Genomic DNA, 25307 nt, shown 5'->3' on the forward strand with positions numbered 1-25307 from the left:
ATATGGATCGCACTCATGACGGATGACATTCCGACCGGCAGCGCCTGGAAAAGTACCCGTTTTTTCTTCTTTTTATTCCTTCCATGATGATAAGAGATCACACTGCATGTTCCCTATATATAATGTTACCTCAGCTGCTGCAGAACCTCACAGTTCATATCAAACACTGACTGCATAGTCTGCACCACGTCTTGTGAGATGTCAGCAATGTCTCCCCGGTATCCGCCATGTGTCAGGTTGTCAGGAGTCAGGTCTTCATTGTCTGGGGGGGGGTGTCTTCATTTTACTCTTCTCACCTGAGATATGCCATAAATGTCTGATATATGGGGGACCCACCTCTATGTGGAGAACGGGGGTCGCCTGACCCGCCTGGTGAGGTGATGACTACATCCAGGTGGAGAATGAATGAAGAGGTGACCACACATGTACACGACTCTCTCCATTCACTTGTATAGGAGTTCCAGAAACAGCCGAGCACGGCCAGAGGTGGAGCCGCATCTATCAGACATTTCTGGTATATCCTGGGGAGAAATGTCCGTGTTGGGAATACCCCTTTATTCCATGTGGTGACGGCTCTGAGAAGATGTTTCTCTCAATGATGAATAAGTGAGGTTCTGTATGTCACACATGATGTTGTCCCCTGTATGATTTCCATCTTCTCCTTTCTCCATAAAGACGTCTGCAGTACTAGATCCTCCAGTTCCTCCAGTTTTCTCATCTTCTCCTCCACAACGTTCCTTCTGAGTGACCCACCAAGGATGGACAAGGACAGGAATGAGATGAGCAGAAGAATATTAGACTTCACCTTGGAGATCATCTACCTGTTGAGCGGAGAGGTAAACTTTTCTACATTATACACATAGGGAAGGGACAATACATAATAGGAAGTAATAGGAAGAATCCAGTGTCCTGTATAACAGCGTCCAGACCTTCCAAGTGACGTCAAGAAGCCACCAGCAGAAAAGCTGAAGATCAGCCACCAATATGGTCAGTTATGTGTCATGTCACCAATGCAGCAGTAGTAATGTTGTAGAGCAATGACAAGGAACCAGGAGGATCAGGATGACCTCTATATAGAAACATAGAAGATGACGGCAGGAGGAGAGCACATGGTCCATCTAGTCCCCTCAATATTATTTCCTTTGTAGTTTTGGCCTCGTTGCATTTTCTCAATGTCTTTTTGTAGGTGAGGTCTCCAGTATTACAGATGTGGGGTCACTAGAGCTCTATACAGCGGGGTCACAATCTCCCTCTCTCTACTGAGGGGGGAATACTGTGTTCAGTTCTCTAAGTGTCTCTCTCCATACACAGGAGTACACAATAGTGAAGAAGACATCGGGTGACTGTACGACTCCCATCATCCATGAGTCAGGAGGATGGAGCAGTAGTCAGAGCCCCATCACAGAGCCTCCCCCTCACTCCCGGATACATGAGAAGAAGATCTTAGAACTGATCTACAAGATGACTGAGCTGCTGACTGGAGAGGTGACACTGCTGGGAATGCTGGGAAATTATACAGTATCCGCACTGGAGGAGTCTGGGTGATGACTGTATCATTGTGTGTGTCAGGTTCCTATAAAGTGTCAGGACGTCGCTGTCTATTTCTCCATGGAGGAGTGGGAGTATCTAGAAGGACACAAGGATCTGTACGAGGAGGTCATGATGGAGGACTACCGGCCGTGCACATCACAAGGTAGGTTATGTTCGCACGCAGAAGTTTCCATATATCTGAATGTGGTTCTTTCTGCAGCAGGTGCATGAATTTGTAGTAACCACATTCGGATGAGTTGAATGCAATTTCATCACAAAGTACTAATGCCGCACATCACTGTCCGAACCGTAAAGTCATGGAACCGGCTCCCACAGGATTTGGTAATGGTAAAGTGTGGAGAGAGATAAGAAAGGGTTAAAGATCTTCCGTGTAAGACACAATACACAGGGTCACTGGTAGTAATGAGGAATGTGGATCCGATTGTAAGTAAAACAGGTTGAACAATGTGTGTGCGGAGATATAATGCTTTATCTATTTTACTCTCCTTTACATTTTATTTTAAACAATTTATTGGAATGGAGTTTCAGGGGGATTGAACTCAAGAACAAGCGGAATCCAGCAGCAGGACGCTAGAAATGTAGAAGACCTGGTCAGGGTGGTCATGGACTGTTAAACTTTACTGTTACTGTGCAGGGAGAAGCTGCTGCTCATTACACGCCGTTCTCCCTGCAGTAACACTACTGTCTGAACTGCGCTCAGTACTTTTCCCCCTGCATGAGCACAGCTCCGCACAAGCAGTGAGAGGGTTAAAGAGCGACTTCCATTGTAGTATATTGTTGGGGTTCATGTGATTGGGAGTTGTGTAATATTACATACATATTAATTATGTGACCGCCCGCAGTTTTGTCCGGTGATATGAGCTGATTGTCGGGTCTTTCAGCAGCAGGACTCATGGCGCACGGCTACTCTCTGGACCAGCCTCCTATTTGAGAAGATTTGCTCAGTTAGAACAATCCATTTAGTGTGGATGTGTCAGGTCTCTTATGTTCCCCTATCAGAGAGCAGAATAGGATCGGGGGGTAGACACAGAGATCTGGGATATAACGTTTTCTATGAAATCATTCAGTATTTTCATGTAAAGAACGGTATAAGTACTTCCAGGACTCCTAGAGAAAGACTGTGAGTCCTGCTTCCCCCGCCCACACACAATGATTTCCCTTTGTCATCCTGCTCATAAAATCGGAGAGTTTGTCAGACGTTCCTGATGGAGCCGATGCCTGAGCTCCAAACAGACGTTCCTCCTGCCTGTGCTGAACATGTAAGGAGCGATGCTGGAAGGGGTTAATATCAGCCCCCTGTCATTTGTGGTATGAGCTTCTAACCTTGTGTAAGGAGACCAGACTCCCTTAAGATTCTGTTCTGATTTATCTGTATTCTGTTAGGAAGCGTCTGTGTCTTTAAGATCGCCATGGCTACTGATGTAGCTTCTGGGGGGTTCTGTTTCCCACCTGAGCCTGTCCTACTTCTCTGTCTTCTTCCTGTCAGGTGTAGGGTGGGGTATTTATACCTGGCCTCCTCCCGCTTTCTTTGCTTGTAAATTTTCTCCTTTCTTAGGTGTTGTGATCAAGCTCTCACTTACCCTGTGCCCTTGTGTCTCTCGTTAACCCCTTGTTTACCAGTTTTGATTATCTGCTCCCGGCTGGTTGTGACCTCTGCTGTACCTGATTTCCACTAGCTCTCTTTTGGACTTTCTGTTTACCCTCTGGCTGTCTGATTACCTGTTCAGGTGTAGCCTGCATTGCACCCCTTATACAACACTGAACTCTGTTAGAATAACCTGGGTTCTGTGCATCAAAAACCATCCCTCCTTGCGGTGGGCTCTGGCGAATACCTCAGAGTAGCCTTAGATTCTTTCGATCAGAGTTGTGACGGATTTGGGGTTCCGTTTTTATTTGCACACTCTCTCCAGACGGTCTCCAGCAGACTTTTGGGAATTGCACAACCAGTGATTCTATAACATATTCGGGACGTGCAGCTGATTTTATACCATAAATAATAACATAGAAATACATTGATATCGAAACAGTAGAGGTTCACACCTTCTAAGAAACCTTGATCAACCAATAATATCTAAGGGAACCTGTCAGTAGGTTTGGAGCCACTAAACCACCAGCATACCGATATACAGCCGGGTCTAGTGTTCAATACCTGCCTACCTTATAAGCAGACGTTAGGGAATAGTTAGTAAAGTAAATTACAACTTACCGAAAGGAGCTCGGGAGCGACATCAGGCGCATATGAAGCAGAGGACAGTTCACTGCGCATGCACAGTAAAGTGAGGTGTAGTGTCCTCGTCTTTATATGTGCATGCACCCGATGCTGCTGGACTTCTTCCGGTAAGTTGTCATTTACTTTACTAACCATTCTCTAAATGTCCTTTTTTTGAGGTAGGCAGGTTTAGAGAGCTAAACTCCGGCTTCATGACGGCATACTGGTGGTTTAGAGGCTTTAAACCTACTAACCGGTTCCTTTTAAAGGCTATGTACACCTTTTTGAACTGAATTTGTTTTTCTTGTTAATTTTTTTTCTCAATGCAAAATTAAGCAACTTTCTAAATAGTCTTCATTACAATTTCCTGCCATTTGGCTGCTGTGGACTTTGCAAAACCCCTGTAGACAGCTGCAAATTCTAACTCAAATCTGTCAGTGCACTGCTCCTAATGGCTGACTCTACTGCTCTTCCCCCTCCCTTCTCTGTGTTAGAGATGGCAGCGGAGGGTTGCACAGACAAGATCACACAAGCTGTTAGTATCATAGTGAAGATTGGAAGGAGAGCACACAGGCTATCAAGATGATTTCCCTATACTCGGACCTGCTATGTACCACCCCCCCCCCCCCCCACACACACACACACAGACACACACACACACACACCCGGCTATCTCTAACACTAAAAAAAGAAAGGAGGAGGGAGAGCGGTTGAGTCAGCCGCCAGCAGCGGTGGAGTGACGGATCTGAGTTACAATTTGCAAGAGACCAGCTGTCTACAGGAGTTACACAGGCTCTACAGCAGCCAGGTGGTAGGACCTTTTTAATGACATTTTAATTTAGTAAGTTGCTTAATTTGACATTTAGGAAGCAAATGAGCAATAAAAAGAATTCAGTTCAGAGGTGTACATAGCCTGTAAGTAGAACAATATTAAATGACATCCGCTCATGATTAAAAGCCGGTAGATCATATGATCCTACATTACTTTTTATTTTCAGTGTCTGAAACTAAAGATAACAAGAAGTTGTGGCCCCTTATCCTCAGTGCGTTAGAGCCAAACACAGATATTATCCAACAAAATCTCCGCCCAAAATTAAATGTGTTCAGAAAGCAAAATATTCAAATCCAAAAATCCAATAATAATTCTGAAGTTAATTTAATTATTCAAAATGGAGCAAGTGGCCATTCCATAGTGAAGTTCTCCTACATTTCCCTCCTCTCATGATTCTGTCACTCTTAGTAAGAAAGGTTTAGTAAACAATAAGGAGAAATTCTTCTCTTCTACTAACATTATTGTGTTATCTGCAGTATACATTGCCACCGTATTATTCATAGTTGATACACATCTGTTACTGGCCCATAGGATTATTTTAATATCTTTGTATATAAGAAATCTTATGGCCATACCTTGAACCATTACCTGAGGCGTCTCACTGAACCATCTGTTTGGCCTTCGTCGGGCTGATATACGTCAGTATACAGCAATAAAACTGTATAGAATAGCGTAGTACACTACACTAATCCATCCTGCGGAGTCCAGTAAAAAACATATACCCTAAACATCATTATTTTTTTTACAATGGGGGCCTATAGCTGGCAGATGGCACTATATGGCATCCGTCACAGGACTCCGTTAAACGGATAAGTTGAGAAGCTCCAATGATGTAACTGAACAGTTATCACTGGAGCTTCCCTGGGCGAACTCAATCCTTGCAATACGGTGATTCTCCGCCTCGGAGGATGGGAGGAGGCTTGACCTGATCTTGCTCCTTGAATAACATTCTCTAGAACAGAGACAATAGAGCCTGCAGTGTGCACGGTGGATGTGACCCCCTTCTCCTCGCCACACCAGCACAGCAGTATATATCGTGCCCCCGGCTCATGCTTAGTCATGTCCACCTTGCGGTGCTCGTGCCACAGACAAGAACACTCCCCCCACTTCCGGCCCTCATAGCTGGGCACAATACATACTCCCCGAATGAGGCGGCTGCAAGAGGGGAACAAACTACAGTACATTCAGCATGACAGGCGTTGTTTCTATGAACTATACATAGTATATGGGGAACAAGGAGGAGTATAGAAGAGGTGAAGGCGAGGTGGGGTGATCACTGTTTACCTCTATTACACTGACTGCATCTTCTGCATGGGAGTGGTAAAGATTACCCTTGTACCCCTATACCGTGTATTGTTCAGTGAAGCACTGCCTGCGAGGGGAAAGGAACTGTATCGAAAACGTGTCTCATTGTAGGTCTATACAGTGAGATACGTTGCAGCTTTCCGTGGAAGGTATACGTCGGGAGTTCTACTGTCGTGTAACTCCGACAGGAGGCTCAAAACTGGGTTTGGACAGAGCCTAAGATATACACCCATCAGCCATAACATTAAAACCTCCTTCCTAATATTGTGTATGTCCCCTTCGTGCCAACAAAACACTCTGAAGGTTCCTGTTGTATCTGGCACCAAGACGTTAGCAGCAGATCCTTTAAGTCCTGTGAGTTGTGAGGTGGGGCCTCCATGGATCGGACTTGTTTTTCCAGCGTGTCCTACAGATGATCGATCGGATTAAGATCTGGGGAATTTGGAGTTGAAGTGAACACTTTGAGCCCTGAACACTTTGAAGTCATTGAACTCTTTGTCATGTCCCTCAAACCGTTCCTGAATAATGTTTGCAGTGCGGCAGGGCACATTATCCTGCTAAAAGAGGCCACTGACATTTGACAATACTGCTGCCATGAAGGGGTTACTTGATATACGACCATGTTTAGGTAGGGGGTATGTTTCAAAATAAGATCTACGTGAATGCCAGGACCCAAGTTTTACCAGCAGAACATTGCCCAAAGCATCTCCCTTCCTCAGCCGCCAGCCACTCTGCAATTATTTCTATAGTAGTTCTTCCCATCTCTACCCCAGGAAAGCGACGCACATGCACCCGGCCGTTCGTTTGATGTAAAAGTTAACTTTATTAATCAGATCGTGCAACTTTCTTCCATTGCTTTATGGTCCATTTCTGATGCCCATTGTAGAAGCTTTTGTCAGAGGACAGGTATCAGCACTAGGACTAGTCCGCAGTGATACAGCCCTAAATGCAGCGAGCTGAAATGCTCTGTGTGTTCTATCGAGGGCTAGATAGCACCAGGTCCTCAGGTGGGTGCATACGTAGGGGACCAACCCAGTAAGGTATGAAGAAGATACAATGTACACCAACGGGAGTAATTTTCAAGGTAGATATTTATTATTTTGCCAGTAACGTTTCAGTCATATCCTTGACCTTCCTCAGGCACTGTAGTATGCGGGTTCCTGCGAAATAGCACTTGTGTAGATGCGGCTGGCCACAATGAGAGGCGCTCCTGCAAAATGGCGCTTGTGTAGACGCGGCTGGCCACAATAAGAGGTGCTCTGTGTGTTCCGACACATCAATCAATCGCTCAGATTCTTTTGCCTGCCCATGTTTCCAACACATCAACTTTAAAAACTGTTCATTTGCTGCCAAATATCTCCTCCCTTGTCAGGTGCCATTGTCCATGTTCTTCACGTCACCTGTCAGTGGGTTTAATGTTATGGCTGATTATTGTATATATTGAGGAGGACAGTGGGGGTCGTCTTCATTTAAAAATAAATATATATTGATAATAGGTCCATGAGTCTTGCTACAGAGGAGGATGGGGGTGTTCCCTCTCTATAGAGCTTCTGTTTCCTGTCCAGGAGGGAGGCAGTCTCTCTAATGGTGCGGTCATGGGCTCACTGAAAACCAATGAACTAAATGTAATTATATTTTTATTTTCTCATTCTTCATAACCGCACCAGGTAAAAGGAAACTTGGTGTTCTAAAACCGTAGAGCTTCCTCCAACACCTCAGTGGTTTCCCATCCCTTGTGGAGAGAACTTGGAGTAGTTGTTTTCCTTAATACAGGTACTTTGCGTGACTAATAAAAGATGAGGGTCTTCACGGTGGGTTCCCTCTCTTGAAATGTAGAATTCCCTAATAAGCAGAGGTGTCATTGTTCCGGGGCGTACCAGGGCACTTTTTTTTGGTTGGCAGGGAGCTCTTAATAAATGTCCTCTGCGCCCGACCACTTTAAACTGTATCCGCAAATCTCAGGACGCGAGCTTTAGACTTTGATTAAATAAACATGGAAATGCCGGTGTAGAGAGAAGTGTGTGATATATAGACAGATATACAGTAGTCAGGTATTCAGTTACTGTGTGTTTCCTACAGATGGATCCAGTAGGAGAAATCCACCAGAGAGATGTCCCAGTCCTCTGTATTCCCAGGACTGTCCAGAGGAAAATCACAATGTCCCAGAGAATCATCAGGTAGATGAAGCTGAGCCCTATACCACATTTATATAGGGGGGTGTGGAGCTGTTTGGTCCTGCGGTCATAGATGTGGTCATAGATTTTGGTGGTTTCTTATGTTGATCTGTTAGATTATTCGCACTCTCTGTTGTATTATACTGAATTATTACATATGTGACATCAGGGGGAAGATCTGACTAATATTAAAGTGGAGGATGAAGAAGAAGAACGGGTGAGGGGCGATCACCCGTGTAAGAGTGAAGTGGAGGAGGAAATTCCAGGAGGTGTTACCACAGGTCAGTAATAATGAATTTAGAAAGTGAATTGGGAGGTTTGGTAAGGTGGGGTTCCTCCTTAGTTCTACATTACAGTAACACGTCAGACAATGTGTTATACATAGTGCAGGATCTGAGGGAGCTGTGACTGCACATAGAAGTTCTCTACAAGGTGATCTATGACTCCGGTCATGCACTAGGCTTAGTGTCAGATTTTGGGGGGCACCAGGAGCCTGTAAAAATGACAATAATTCAATACATTAGTATGTCTGACGATCGCTGGTTCAATGCCCGTGCAGGGATAAATAAAAAGTGTTTAAACATTTTTTTAGTGGTGTACAAAAAAATGTAAAAAAAATCTTTTCCCGCATTTCCTTTTCAAGTATTGTAAAAAAATAAACATAATTGGTATCATCGCCTCGTAAAAAGTCTGAATTATTACAATATGACATTATTTAAATCGCATGGTGAACACCGTAAAAAAAACATGAAACCGCCAGAATCGCATGGAGAACACCGTAAAAAAAACATGAAACCGCCAGAATCGCATGGTGAACACCGTAAAAAAAAACATGAAACCGCCAGAATCGCATGGAGAACACCGTAAAAAAAAACATGAAACCGCCAGAATCGCATGGTGAACACCGTAAAAAAAACATGAAACCGCCAGAATCGCATGGTGAACACCGTAAAAAAAACATGAAACCGCCAGAATCGCATGGTGAACACCGTAAAAAAAAACATGAAACTGCCAGAATCGCATGGTGAACACCGTAAAAAAAAAACATGAAACCGCCAGAATCGCATGGTGAACACCGTAAAAAAAAATCATGAAACCGCCAGAATCGCATGGTGAACACCGTAAAAAAAAACATGAAACCGCCAGAATCGCATGGAGAGCACCATAAAAAAAAACATGAAACCGCCAGAATCGCATGGAGAACACCGTAAAAAAAAACATGAAACCGCCAGAATCGCATGGAGAACACCGTAAAAAAAACATGAAACCGCCAGAATCGCATGGTGAACACCGTAAAAAAAAACATGAAACTGCCAGAATCGCATGGTGAACACCGTAAAAAAAAACATGAAACCGCCAGAATCGCATGGAGAACACCGTAAAAAAAAACATGAAACCGCCAGAATCGTATGGAGAACACCGTAAAAAAAACATGAAACCGCCAGAATCGCATGGTGAACACCGTAAAAAAAACATGAAACCGCCAGAATCGCATGGAGAACACCGTAAAAAAAACATGAAACCGCCAGAATCGCATGGAGAACACCGTAAAAAAAAACATGAAACCGCCAGAATCGCATGGTGAACACCGTAAAAAAAACATGAAACCGCCAGAAATCGCATGGTGAACACCGTAAAAAAAAACATGAAACCGCCAGAATCGCATGGTGAACACCGTAAAAAAAAAACATGAAACCGCCAGAATCGCATGGTGAACACCGTAAAAAAAAAACATGAAACCGCCAGAATCGCATGGAGAACACCGTAAAAAAAACATGAAACCGCCAGAATCGCATGGAGAACACCGTAAAAAAAACATGAAACTGCCAGAATCGCATGGTGAACACCGTAAAAAAAAAACATGAAATCGCCAGAATCGCATGGAGCCCACCGTAAAAAAAAACATGAAATCGCCAGAATCGCATGGAGAACACCGTAAAAAAGACAGGAAATCGCCAGAATCGCATGGAGAACACCGTAAAAAAAACATGAAACCGCCAGAATCGCATGGAGAACACCGTAAAAAAAACATGAAACCGCCAGAATCGCATGGAGAACACCGTAAAAAAAAACATGAAACCGCCAGAATCGCATGGAGAACACCGTAAAAAAAACATGAAACCGCCAGAATCGCATGGTGAACACCGTAAAAAAAACATGAAACTGCCAGAATCGCATGGAGAACACCGTAAAAAAAACATGAAACCGCCAGAATCGCATGGAGAACACCGTAAAAAAAACAAACCTGAAACCGCCAGAATCGCATGGAAAACACCGTAAAAAAAACATGAAATCGCCAGAATCGCATGGTGAACACCGTAAAAAAAACATGAAACCGCCAGAATCGCATGGAGAACACCGTAAAAAAAACATGAAACCGCCAGAATCGCATGGTGAACACCGTAAAAAAAACATGAAACCGCCAGAATCGCATGGAGAACACCGTAAAAAAAAAACTGAAACCGCCAGAATCGCATGGTGAACACCGTAAAAAAAACATGAAACCGCCAGAATCGCATGGAGAACACCGTAAAAAAAACATGAAACCGTCAGAATCGCATGGTGAACACCGTAAAAAAAAACAAACATGAAACCGCCAGAATCGCATGGAGAACACCGTAAAAAAAAACATGAAACCGCCAGAATCGCATGGTGAACACCGTAAAAAAAACATGAAACCGCCAGAATCGCATGGAGAACACCGTAAAAAAAACATGAAACTGCCAGAATCGCATGGAGAACACCGTAAAAAAACATGAAATCGCCAGAATCGCATGGTGAACACCGTAAAAAAACATGAAACCGCCAGAATCGCATGGAGAACACCGTAAAAAAAACATGAAACCGCCAGAATCGCAGGGAGAACACCGTAAAAAAAACATGAAACCGCCAGAATCGCATGGAGAACACCGTAAAAGAAACATGAAACCGCCAGAATCGCATGGTGAACACCGTAAAAAAAAACATGAAACCGCCAGAATCGCATGGAGAACACCGTAAAAGAAACATGAAACCGCCAGAATCGCATGGTGAACACCGTAAAAAAAACAAGAAACCGCCAGAATCGCATGGAGAACACCGTAAAAAAAACATGAAACCGCCAGAATCGCATGGAGAACACCGTAAAAAAACATGAAACCGCCAGAATCGCATGGAGAACACCGTAAAAAAAAACATGAAACCGCCAGAATCGCATGGAGAACACCGTAAAAGAAACATGAAACCGCCAGAATCGCATGGTGAACACCGTAAAAAAAAACATGAAACCGCCAGAATCGCATGGAGAACACCGTAAAAGAAACATGAAACCGCCAGAATCGCATGGTGAACACCGTAAAAAAAACAAGAAACCGCCAGAATCGCATGGAGAACACCGTAAAAAAAACATGAAACCGCCAGAATCGCATGGAGAACACCGTAAAAAAAAACATGAAACCGCCAGAATCGCATGGTGAACACCGTAAAAAAAACATGAAACCGCCAGAATCGCATGGAGAACACCGTAAAAAAAACAAGAAACCGCCAGAATCGCATGGAGAACACCGTAAAAAAAAACATGAAACTGCCAGAATCGCATGGTGAACACCGTAAAAAAAAAACATGAAACCGCCAGAATCGCATGGAGAACACCGTAAAAAAAACATGAAACCGCCAGAATCGCATGGTGAACACCGTAAAAAAAACATGAAACCGCCAGAATCGCATGGAGAACACCGTAAAAAAAACATGAAACCGCCAGAATCGCATGGAGAACACCGTAAAAAAAACATGAAACCGCCAGAATCGCATGGTGAACACCGTAAAAAAAACATGAAACCGCCAGAATCGCATGGTGAACACCGTAAAAAAAACATGAAACCGCCAGAATCGCATGGAGAACACCGTAAAAAAAACAAGAAACCGCCAGAATCGCTATTTTCTTGGTCACTTTAGCGCTAAATAATAATGTAACAAAAAGTCGTATGTATTAACAAAAACTACAGCTCGCCCCACAAAAATAATCCTGTACTCTGCTCAATCATCAAAACAAAAAAATAACCGGCAGGATAAACGTAGCGTGATTTATACAGAACAGCGAACGCCACATTTAAAGAAAATTGCCCTTTTTTTGATCAGTTTGCCTAAAACAAATGGAATAAAAAGTGTTTAAAAAGTTGCTGTACCCCAAAATGGTACTAATAAGAAGCCCTCAAACCACGACGTCTATGAAAAAATAAAAAAGATATGGCTCCCATTAGTCGAGGATGGAAAAATATGCAGATGAGCCGGTCCGAGGGGGACTTTCCTTCTGTATCAGGAGGAGATTATCAGGGCTCTAATATTTGGGAACCAGGAAGAGAAGGGCCCAAACATATCTGCTGGAAGCGAGGGGGCCCGGATTATACCAGGACAACACCCCAAACTACAAAGGTGCAGAGTGTGGACCAAAAGGGGATAGGAAAGCACAGCATTTATCAGTGTGACACCGGCCTGTGCAGAAAGGATTCATCACAGCGTAACCCACATCTATGGAGAATTGTATTATTTACCCCATTATTATACCCTCTTATTATACCCTGATGTACTCCACACACCTTATATATACCCCGATGTACTCCTCACACCTTATATATACCCTGATGTACTCCTCACATATTACATATACCCTGATGTACTCCTCACATATTACATATATCCTGATGTACTCCTCACATATTACATATACCCTGATGTACTCCTCACATATTACATATACCCTGATGTACTCCTCACATATTACATATACCCTGATGTACTCCTCACATATTACATATATCCTGATGTACTCCTCACATATTACATATACCCTGATGTACTCCTCACATATTACATATATCCTGATGTACTCCTCACATATTACATATATCCTGATGTACTCCTCACATATTACATATACCCTGATGTACTCCTCACATATTACATATATCCTGATGTACTCCTCACATATTACATATATCCTGATGTACTCCACATATTACATATATCCTGATGTACTCCTCACATATTACATATACCCTGATATACTCCTCACATATTACATATACCCTGATGTACTCCTCACATATTACATATACCCTGATGTACTCCTCACATATTACATATACCCTGATGTACTCCTCACATATTACATATACCCTGATGTACTCCTCACATATTACATATACCCTGATGTACTCCTCACATATTACATATATCCTGATGTACTCCTCACATATTACATATACCCTGATGTACTCCTCACATATTACATATATCCTGATGTACTCCTCACATATTACATATACCCTGATGTACTCCTCACATATTACATATATCCTGATGTACTCCTCACATATTACATATATCCTGATGTACTCCTCACATATTACATATATCCTGATGTACTCCACACACCTTATATATACCCCGATGTACTCCTCACACCTTATATATACCCCGATGTACTCCTCACATATTACATATACCCTGATGTACTCCTCACATATTACATATATCCTGATGTACTCCTCACATATTACATATATCCTGATGTACTCCTCACATATTATATACCCTGATGTACTCCTCACATATTACATATACCCTGATGTACTCCTCACATATTACATATACCCTGATGTACTCCTCGCATATTACATATACCCTGATGTACTCCTCACATATTACATATACCCTGATGTACTCCTCACATATTACATATACCCTGATGTATTCCTCACATATTACATATATCCTGATGTACTCCTCACCTATTACATATACCCTGATGTACTCCTCACATATTACATATATCCTGATGTACTCCTTACACATTACATATATCCTGATGTACTCCTCACATATTACATATACCCTGATGTACTCCTCACATATTACATATACCCTGATGTACTCCTCACATATTACATATACCCTGATGTACTCCTCACATATTACATATATCCTGATGTACTCCTCACATATTACATATATCCTGATGTACTCCTCACATATTACATATATCCTGATGTACTCCTCACATATTACATATACACTGATGTACTCCTCAGATATTACATATACCCTGATGTACTCCTCACATATTACATATACCCTGATGTACTCCTCTCATATTACATATACCCTGATGTACTCCTCACATATTACATATACCCTGATGTGCTCCTCACATATTACATATACACTGATGTACTCCTCACCTATTACATATACCCTGATGTACTCCTCACATATTACATATATCCTGATGTACTCCTTACACATTACATATATCCTGATGTACTCCTCACATATTACATATACCCTGATGTACTCCTCACATATTACATATACCCTGATGTACTCCTCACATATTACATATACCCTGATGTACTCCTCACATATTACATATATCCTGATGTACTCCTCACATATTACATATATCCTGATGTACTCCTCACATATTACATATATCCTGATGTACTCCTCACATGTTACATATATCCTGATGTACTCCTCACATATTACATATACCCTGATGTACTCCTCACATATTACATATACCCTGATGTACTCCTCACATATTACATATATCCTGATGTACTCCTCACATATTACATATATCCTGATGTACTCCTCACATATTACATATATCCTGATGTACTCCTCACATATTACATATACCCTGATGTACTCCTCACATATTACATATACCCTGATGTACTCCTCACATATTACATATACCCTGATGTACCCGCACATATTACATATACCCTGATGTACTCCTCACATATCACATATACCCTGATGTACTCCTCACATATTACATATACCCTGATGTACTCCTCACATATTACATATATCCTGATGTACTCCTCACATATTACATATATCCTGATGTACTCCTCACATATTACATATATCCTGATGTACTCCTCACATATTACATATATCCTGATGTACTCCTCACATATTACATATACCCTGATGTACTCCTCACATATTACATATACCCTGATGTACTCCTCACCTATTACATATACCCTGATGTACTCTACATCTACCCTGATGTACTCCTCACATATTACATATACCCTGATGTACTCCTCACATATTACACATACCCTGATGTACTCCTCACATATTACATATACCCTGATGTACTCCTCACATATTACATATACCCTGATGTACTCCTCACATATTACATATACCCTGATGTACTCCTCACATATTACATATACCCTGATGTACTCCTCACATATTACATATACCCTGATGTACTCCTCACATATTACATATACCCTGATGTTACTCCTCACATATTACATATACCCTGATGTACTCCTCACATATTACATATACCCTGATGTACTCCTCACATATTACATATACCCTGATGTACCCGCACATATTACATATACCCTGATGTACTCCTCACATATTACATATACCCTGATGTACTCCTCACACATTACATATACCCTGATGTACTCCTCACATATTACATATATCCTGATGTACTCCTCACATATTACATATACCCTGATGTACCCCTCACATATTACATATACCCTGATGTACTCCTCACATATTACATATACCCTGATGTACTCCTCACATATTACATATACCCTGATGTATTCCTCACATATTATATATACCCTGATGTACTCCTCACATATTAAATATACCCTGATGTACTCCTCACATATTACATATACCCTGATGTACTCCTCACATATTACATATACCCTGATGTACTCCTCACATATTACATATACCCTGATGTACTCCTCACATATTACATATACCCTGATGTACCCCTCACATATTACATATACCCTGATGTACTCCTCACATATTACATATACCCTGATGTACCCCTCACATATTACATATACCCTGATGTACTCCTCACATATTACATATACCCTGATGTACTCCTCACATATTACATATATCCTGATGTACTCCTCACATATTACATATATCCTGATGTACTCCTCACATATTACATATATCCTGATGTACTCCTCACATATTACATATACCCTGATGTACTCCTCACATATTACATATCCCCTTATGTACTCCTCACATATTACATATACCCTGATGTACTCCTCACATATTATATACCCTGATGTACTCCTCACATATTACATATACCCTGATGTACTCCTCAGATATACCCTGATGTACTCCTCACATATTACATATATCCTGATGTACTGCTCACATATTACATATACCCTGATGTACTCCTCACATATTACATATACCCTGATGTACTCCTCACATACTACATATATCCTGATGTACTCCTCACATATTACATATACCCTGATGTACTCCTCACATATTACATATACCCTGATGTACTCCTCACATATTACATATATCCTGATGTACTCCTCACATATACCCTGATGTACTCCTCACATATTACATATATCCTGATGTACTCCTCACATATTACATATACCCTGATGTACTCCTCACATATTACATATATCCTGATGTACTCCTCACATATTACATATACCCTGATGTACTCCTCACATACTACATATATCCTGATGTACTCCTCACATATTACATATACCCTGATGTACTCCTCACATATTACACATATCCTGATGTACTCCTCACATATACCCTGATGTACTCCTCACATATTACATATATCCTGATGTACTCCTCACATATTACATATACCCTGATGTACTCCTCACATACTACATATATCCTGATGTACTCCTCACATATTACATATACCCTGATGTACTCCTCACATATTACATATACCCTGATGTACTCCTCACATATTACATATACCCTGATGTACTCCTCACATATTACACATATCCTGATGTACTCCTCACATATACCCTGATGTACTCCTCACATATTACATATACCCTGATGTACTCCTCACATACTACATATATCCTGATGTACTCCTCACATATTACATATACCCTGATGTACTCCTCACATATTACATATATCCTGATGTACTCCTCACATATTACATATATCCTGATGTACTCCTCACATATTACATATACCCTGATGTACTCCTCACATATTACATATACCCTGATGTACTCCTCACATATTACATAAACCCTGATGTACTCCTCACATATTACATATATCCTGATGTACTCCTCACATATTACATATACCCTGATGTACTCCTCACATATTATATACCCTGATGTACTCCTCACATATTACATATACCCTGATGTACTCCTCACATATTATATACCCTGATGTACTCCTCACATATTACATATACCCTGATGTACTCCTCACATATTACAAATACCCTGATGTACTCCTCACATATTATATACCCTGATGTACTCCTCACATATTACAAATACCCTGATGTACTCCTCACATATTACATATACCCTGATGTACTCCTCACATATTACATATACCCTGATGTACTCCTCACATATTACATATATCCTGATGTACTCCTCACATATTACATATTCCCTGATGTACTCCTCACATATTACATATACCCTGATGTACTCCTCACATATTACATATACACTGATGTACTCCTCACATATTACATATATCCTGATGTACTCCTCACATATTACATATACCCTGATGTACTCCTCACATATTACATATACCCTGATGTACTCCTCACATATTACATATACCCTGATGTACTCCTCACATATTACATATAGAACCGATAAAAACACAGGGACATATACAAAAACACCGACAAAGGCCATACTTGCAAATGGACACAGCCAGGCCAGAAATGCTGATGAAAGGGCGAGCAGGTGCTTTAAATAATAATAGCCACTCCCACTAGTCTTGAGGGGAGTGGTGTGTGGTGCATGGGATGTGTAGTAAGAAATAATAAATGAATAGTGTGTGTGCAAGTGTAATACTATAAGTGAAATATAGGGGGCAGTAATGAATGAAGTGCCTCAATAGAAATAAATGGATAATGGGGTGCAAGTGAGTGAAACATGGAGGGATAGTGTGTACGTCATGAGGCACAACGTGTATAGCCAGGTAGAAGCCTATTTGTGACGCCTTGATAATTCATAGAGCGGGCTACCCTGCTTGCTATGCCAAACAACAACACACCGTGCTCTCCCAGCATCAAAGACCCGGCTGTGTCCAAGAGAAGCGAATATACATAATAATGAAAAATACCTGGGGTATTGGTAATCATTTTGGCCAAAAGGACGCAAGCTCGCAATCCACGACAAGGATCCCCAGACTTGCGAGTCCCTAACTCCTAAACTGGAACAGAACGTTCCTGATGCACAAACAGAACCAATAAAAACACAGGGACATATACAAAAACACCGACAAAGGCCATACTTGCAAATGGACACAGCCAGGCCAGAAATGCTGATGAAAGGGCGAGCAGGTGCTTTAAATAATAATAGCCACTCCCACTAGTCTTGAGGGGAGTGGTGTGTGGTGCATGGGATGTGTAGTAAGAAATAATAAATGAATAGTGTGTGTGCAAGTGTAATACTATAAGTGAAATATAGGGGGCTATACACGTTGTGCCTCATGACGTACACACTATCCCTCCATGTTTCACTCACTTGCACCCCATTATCCATTTATTTCTATTGAGGCACTTCATTTATTACTGCCCCCTATATTTCACTTATAGTATTACACTTGCACACACACTATTCATTTATTATTTCTTACTACACATCCCATGCACCACACATATTACATATATCCTGATGTACTCCTCACAGATTACATATATCCTGATGTACTCCTCACATATTACATATACCCTGATGTACTCCTCACATATTACACATACCCTGATGTACCCCTCACATAATACATATACCCTGATGTACTCCTCACATATTACATATACCCTGATGTACTCCTCACATATTACATATATCCTGATGTACTCCTCACATATTACATATATCCTGATGTACTCCTCACATATTACATATACCCTGATGTACTCCTCACATATTACATATACCCTGATGTACTCCTCACATATTACATATACCCTGATGTACTCCTCACATATTACATATACCCTGATGTACTCCTCACATATTACATATACCCTGATGTACTCCTCACATATTACATATATCCTGATGTACTCCTCACATATTACATATACCCTGATGTCCTCCTCATATATTACATATATCCTGATGTACTCCACACATATTACATATACCCTGATGTACTCCTCACATATTACATATATCCTGATGTACTCCTCACAGATTACATATACCCTGATGTACTCCTCACATATTACATATACACTGATGTACTCCTCACATATTACATATACCCTGATGTACTTCTCACATATTACATATACCCTGATGTACTCCGCACATATTACATATACCCTGATGTACTCCTCACATATTACATATATCCTGATGTACTCCTCACATATTACATATATCCTGATGTGCTCCGCACATATTACATATACCCTGATGTACTCCTCACATATTACATATATCCTGATGTACTCCTCACATATTACATATATCCTGATGTACTCCTCACATATTACATATACCCTGATGTACTCCTCACATATTACATATATCCTGATGTACTCCTCACATATTACATATATCCTGATGTACTCCTCACATATTATATATACCCTGATGTACTCCTCACATATTACATATATCCTGATGTACTCCTCACATATTACATATATCCTGATGTACTCCTCACATATTACATATACCCTGATGTACTCCTCACATATTACACATATCCTGATGTACTCCTCACATATACCCTGATGTACTCCTCACATATTACATATACCCTGATGTACTCCTCACATATTATATACCCTGATGTACTCCTCACATATTACATATACCCTGATGTACTCCTCACATATTATATACCCTGATGTACTCCTCACATATTACATATATCCTGATGTACTCCTCACATATTACATATACCCTGATGTACTCCTCACATATTACATATACCCTGATGTACTCCTCACACATTACATATACCCTGATGTACTCCTCACATATTACATATACCCTGATGTACTCCTCACATATTACACATACCCTGATGTACTCCTCACATATTACATATACCCTGATGTACTCCTCACATATTACATATACCCTGATGTACTCCTCACATATTATATACCCTGATGTACTCCTCACATATTACATATATCCTGATGTACTCCTCACATATTACATATACCCTGATGTACTCCTCACATATTATATATATCCTGATGTACTCCTCACAGATTACATATACTCTGATGTACTCCTCACATATTACATATACCCTGATGTACTCCTCACATATTACATATACCCTGATTTACTCCTCACATATTACATATACCCTGATGTACTCCTCACATATTACATATACCCTGATTTACTCCTCACATATTACATATACCCTGATGTACTCCTCACATATTACATATACCCTGATGTACTCCTCGCATATTACATATATCCTGATGTACTCCTCGCATATTACATATACCCTGATGTACTCCTCGCATATTACATATACCCTGATGTACTCCTCACATATTACATATACCCTGATGTACTCCTCACATATTACATATATCCTGATGTACTCCTCACATATTACATATACCCTGATGTACTCCTCACATATTACATATACCCTGATGTACTCCTCACATATTACATATATCCTGATGTACTCCTCACATATTACATATATCCTGATGTACTCCTCACATATTACATATATCCTGATGTACTCCTCACATATTACATATACCCTGATGTACTCCTCACATATTACATATACCCTGATGTACTCCTCACATATTACATATACCCTGATGTACTCCTCACATATTACATATACCCTGATGTACTCCTCACATATTACATATACCCTGATGTACTCCTCACATATTACATATACCCTGATGTACTCCTCACATATTACATATACCCTGATGTACTCCTCACATATTACATATACCCTGATGTACTCCTCACATATTACATATATCCTGATGTACTCCTCACATATTACACATACCCTGATGTACTCCTCGCATATTACACATACCCTGATGTACTCCTCGCATATTACATATACCCTGATGTACTCCTCGCATATTACATATACCCTGATGTACTCCTCGCATATTACATATACCCTGATGTACTCCTCGCATATTACACATACCCTGATGTACTCCTCGCATATTACATATACCCTGATGTACTCCTCGCATATTACATATACCCTGATGTACTCCTCGCATATTACATATACCCTGATGTACTCCTCGCATATTACATATATCCTGATGTACTCCTCGCATATTACATATACCCTGATGTACTCCTCACATATTACATATACCCTGATGTACTCCTCACATATTACATATATCCTGATGTACTCCTCACATATTACATATATCCTGATGTACTCCTCACATATTACATATACCCTGATGTACTCCTCACATATTACATATACCCTGATGTACTCCTCACATATTACATATACCCTGATGTACTCCTCACATATTACATATATCCTGATGTACTCCTCACATATTACATATACCCTGATGTACTCCTCACATATTACATATACCCTGATGTACTCCTCACATATCACATATACCCTGATGTGCTCCTCACATATTACATATACCCTGATGTGCTCCTCACATATTACATATACCCTGATGTACTCCTCACATATTACATATACCCTGATGTACTCCTCACCTATTACATATACCCTGATGTACTCCTCACATATTACATATATCCTGATGTACTCCTCACATATTACATATACCCTGATGTACTCCTCACATATTACATATACCCTGATGTACTCCTCACATATTACATATACCCTGATGTACTCCTCACATATTACATATATCCTGATGTACTCCTCACATATTACATATACCCTGATGTACTCTTCACATATTACATATATCCTGATGTACTCCTCACATATTACATATATCCTGATGTACTCCTCACATATTACATATATCCTGATGTACTCCTCACATATTACATATACCCTGATGTACTCCTCACATATTACATATACCCTGATGTACTCCTCACATATTACATATATCCTGATGTACTCCTCACATATTACATATATCCTGATGTACTCCTCACATATTACATATACCCTGATGTACTCCTCACATATTACATATACCCTGATGTACTCCTCACATATTACATATACCCTGATGTACTCCTCACATATTACATATACCCTGATGTACTCCTCACACATTACATATACCCTGATGTACTCCTCACATATTACATATTCCCTGATGTACTCCTCACATATTACATATACCCTGATGTACTCCTCACATATTACATATACCCTGATGTACTCCTCACATATTACATATATCCTGATGTACTCCTCACATATTACATATACCCTGATGTACTCCTCACATATTACATATACCCTGATGTACTCCTCACATATTACATATATCCTGATGTACTCCTCACATATTACATATACCCTGATGTACTCCTCACATATTACATATACCCTGATGTACTCCTCACATATTACATATATCCTGATGTACTCCTCACATATTACATATATCCTGGTGTACTCCTCACATATTACATATATCCTGATGTACTCCACATATTACATATACCCTGATGTACTCCTCACATATTACACATATACTGATGTACTCTTCACATATTACATATACCCTGATGTACTCCTCACATATTACATATATCCTGATGTACTCCTCACATATTACATATACCCTGATGTACTCCTCACATATTACATATATCCTGATGTACTCCTCACATATTACATATATCCTGATGTACTCCTCACATATTACATATACCCTGATGTACTCCTCACATATTACATATATCCTGATGTACTCCTCACATATTACATATACCCTGATGTACTCCTCACATATTACATATACCCTGATGTACTCCTCACATATTACATATATCCTGATGTACCCCTCACATATTACATATACCCTGATGTACTCCTCACATATTACATATACCCTGATGTACTCCTCACATATTACATATACCCTGATGTACTCCTCACCTATTACATATTCCCTGTAGTTTTTATTAATACCATTCTGCGATACATGTGAATTTTTTTATCACTTTTTTAGTGGAACTAAGGTGACAAAAAAACAACAATTCTGGCGTCTTTAATTATTTTTTTTGTACAGCGTTCACCGTGCGGGTTAAATAACATAAAATGGGAGGAATCAAATGATCTTTGATTCCACCCGTTGCAGTAAGGTGTCAGCTATATTACACAGCCGACACCCTTTGAGTACGGAGCGTGCTCAGCCCATGAGCGTGCTCCATTCTTCCCTTTAACACTTTTTACATACATATAGGTGACAATGCGTTAGTGCAGGGGTTTATGTGTAGTTTTGACTTCATTTATTTTTGTTTGTTTTTAACTTTTATTTTTATAGCCTTTTCATCAGAAAAGACATTTGCGGAACTTTTATTATTTAATTTTATTTTTTGGACACTATACTTTTCCTCTGTAACTGGCGCTTTACAGTAGGGGAGATCAGCCCTGTTATAGTGACTATTGTCCGTGATAGGGCTGTGCTTGGTCTAGTTAGATACAGCAGCAGCCTCCTACTACCGGCTTCTCGGCAACTAGTCACATGACCACCGGGATCAATAGAGGCAGCAGCGCTCATTGAGCGTTGTGTACGTGAGTGAAGAGAAGTCAAGTGGTAAAAAATACTTTTGTCTTCTTTCCAGGGTCCTTGGCAGTCTCTGACGACCGGGCACCCGACATTTAGCTGCTCAATCATTTAGGCAGCAAACTTAAACCTGCACCATATATACACAGTGGGCAGTCCTCAACCGGTTAAACATCATTTTAGGAGACAATCGAAATGATAAAACACATACATTTTGGTTATTTCCTTTGTACTTTGTCATTTATTTGGTTCTTCCATTACAAATCTAATAATAACAGCTGAGAAGAAAGATCCTCATTATACCGTGTTTCCCCGAAAGTAAGACAGTGTCTTACTTTCTTTTTATCCCCAAAAGCCCCACTATGTCTTACTTTCGGGGTATGTCTTATATTGGAAAAAAATTGTCGAATTTTTTGCACTTTACTTTATTATTTATTATTTTTTTATTACTATGGTCTGTCCCTCAAAGGTCAAAAAAGACCTTTGGGGAACTTTATATATATTTTTTTCTTTCTTTTACACCATCTTTTCCCCTGTAACTGGAGCTGCACAGCAGCCCCAGTTACAGGGGAAATCAGCCCTCTCATAGTGACGATTGTCACTAATAGGGCTGTGCTGGGTCTTGTTAGACCCAGCAGCAGTCTGTCACTAACAGGACCCGGCGTTCATGTGACCTGTCACATGATCACCGGGAGGAATAGAGACAGCGCCGCTGCTGCTGTCTCTATTCCTATACACAGCGTTCATTGAACGCTGTGTAAAAACACATCGGAGAAGACAGAAGCAGCTAAAGCTGCTCCTATCCTCTCCTCAGGGTCCCCGGCAGTCACTGACAGCCGGAGACCCGACATTCAGCTGCCCGATCGCGCGGGCAGCAAGTTAAATACCCCCGTGTTTCCCCGAAAGTAAGACCTATGTCTTACTTTCGGGGTACGGCTTATATTAGCTGACCCCCCTGAAACCCCCGATACGTCTTACAATCGGGGGTGTCTTACTATCGGGGAAACACGGTAGTTCTATATTTAATATGAGCCTGGGACAAGAATTTAGGAGCTATTAGAAAACACAGAGGGTCCCCATGACAACTCTGCACACAAGTCACAAGGGGACATCTTGTCTTCAGGATATTTCCGTAGTGCAACCTTAGGCCTCAATGTCAAGCAATCAGATCTCCGCTGTAATCTACTATACACTAAATAGCTTTTTGGAACATGTCTTCTTTAAATGGACATTAACTTTTCTAACAACTTGTGGTAATCTAATAGTATTCCTGATATATATCAACATCAACTTTGTAATTTACTTACTGTTATAGTTTAGGGTTTGTGGACCCACTGGGCCGTACCGCCTTGGCGGTATGGCAGCTGGCCAACAGGGCGCAGGTCACAGTCTATAGTTTGTATAGGG

At 40.7% G+C, this 25307-nt stretch overlaps 1 protein-coding gene across 1 annotated transcript in view; it reads left to right on the top strand.

Moving 5' to 3' along the window:
- Positions 1 to 1342: 1342 nt before the first annotated feature.
- LOC142710434 (uncharacterized) overlaps positions 1343 to 25307 on the top strand; it is a 151550-nt gene continuing 127585 nt past the window's right edge. The window contains exons 1-4 of the mRNA XM_075848560.1: positions 1343 to 1485; positions 1570 to 1693; positions 7977 to 8074; positions 8241 to 8352. Coding sequence (XP_075704675.1) covers positions 1462 to 1485; positions 1570 to 1693; positions 7977 to 8074; positions 8241 to 8352 — 358 coding nt within the window. The 5' untranslated portion in view covers positions 1343 to 1461. The remainder of the gene's footprint in view (positions 1486 to 1569; positions 1694 to 7976; positions 8075 to 8240; positions 8353 to 25307) is intronic.

This window comes from Rhinoderma darwinii, unplaced genomic scaffold, assembly GCF_050947455.1.
Source record: "Rhinoderma darwinii isolate aRhiDar2 unplaced genomic scaffold, aRhiDar2.hap1 Scaffold_425, whole genome shotgun sequence".
In the NCBI taxonomy this organism is placed as follows: Eukaryota; Metazoa; Chordata; class Amphibia; order Anura; family Rhinodermatidae; genus Rhinoderma; species Rhinoderma darwinii.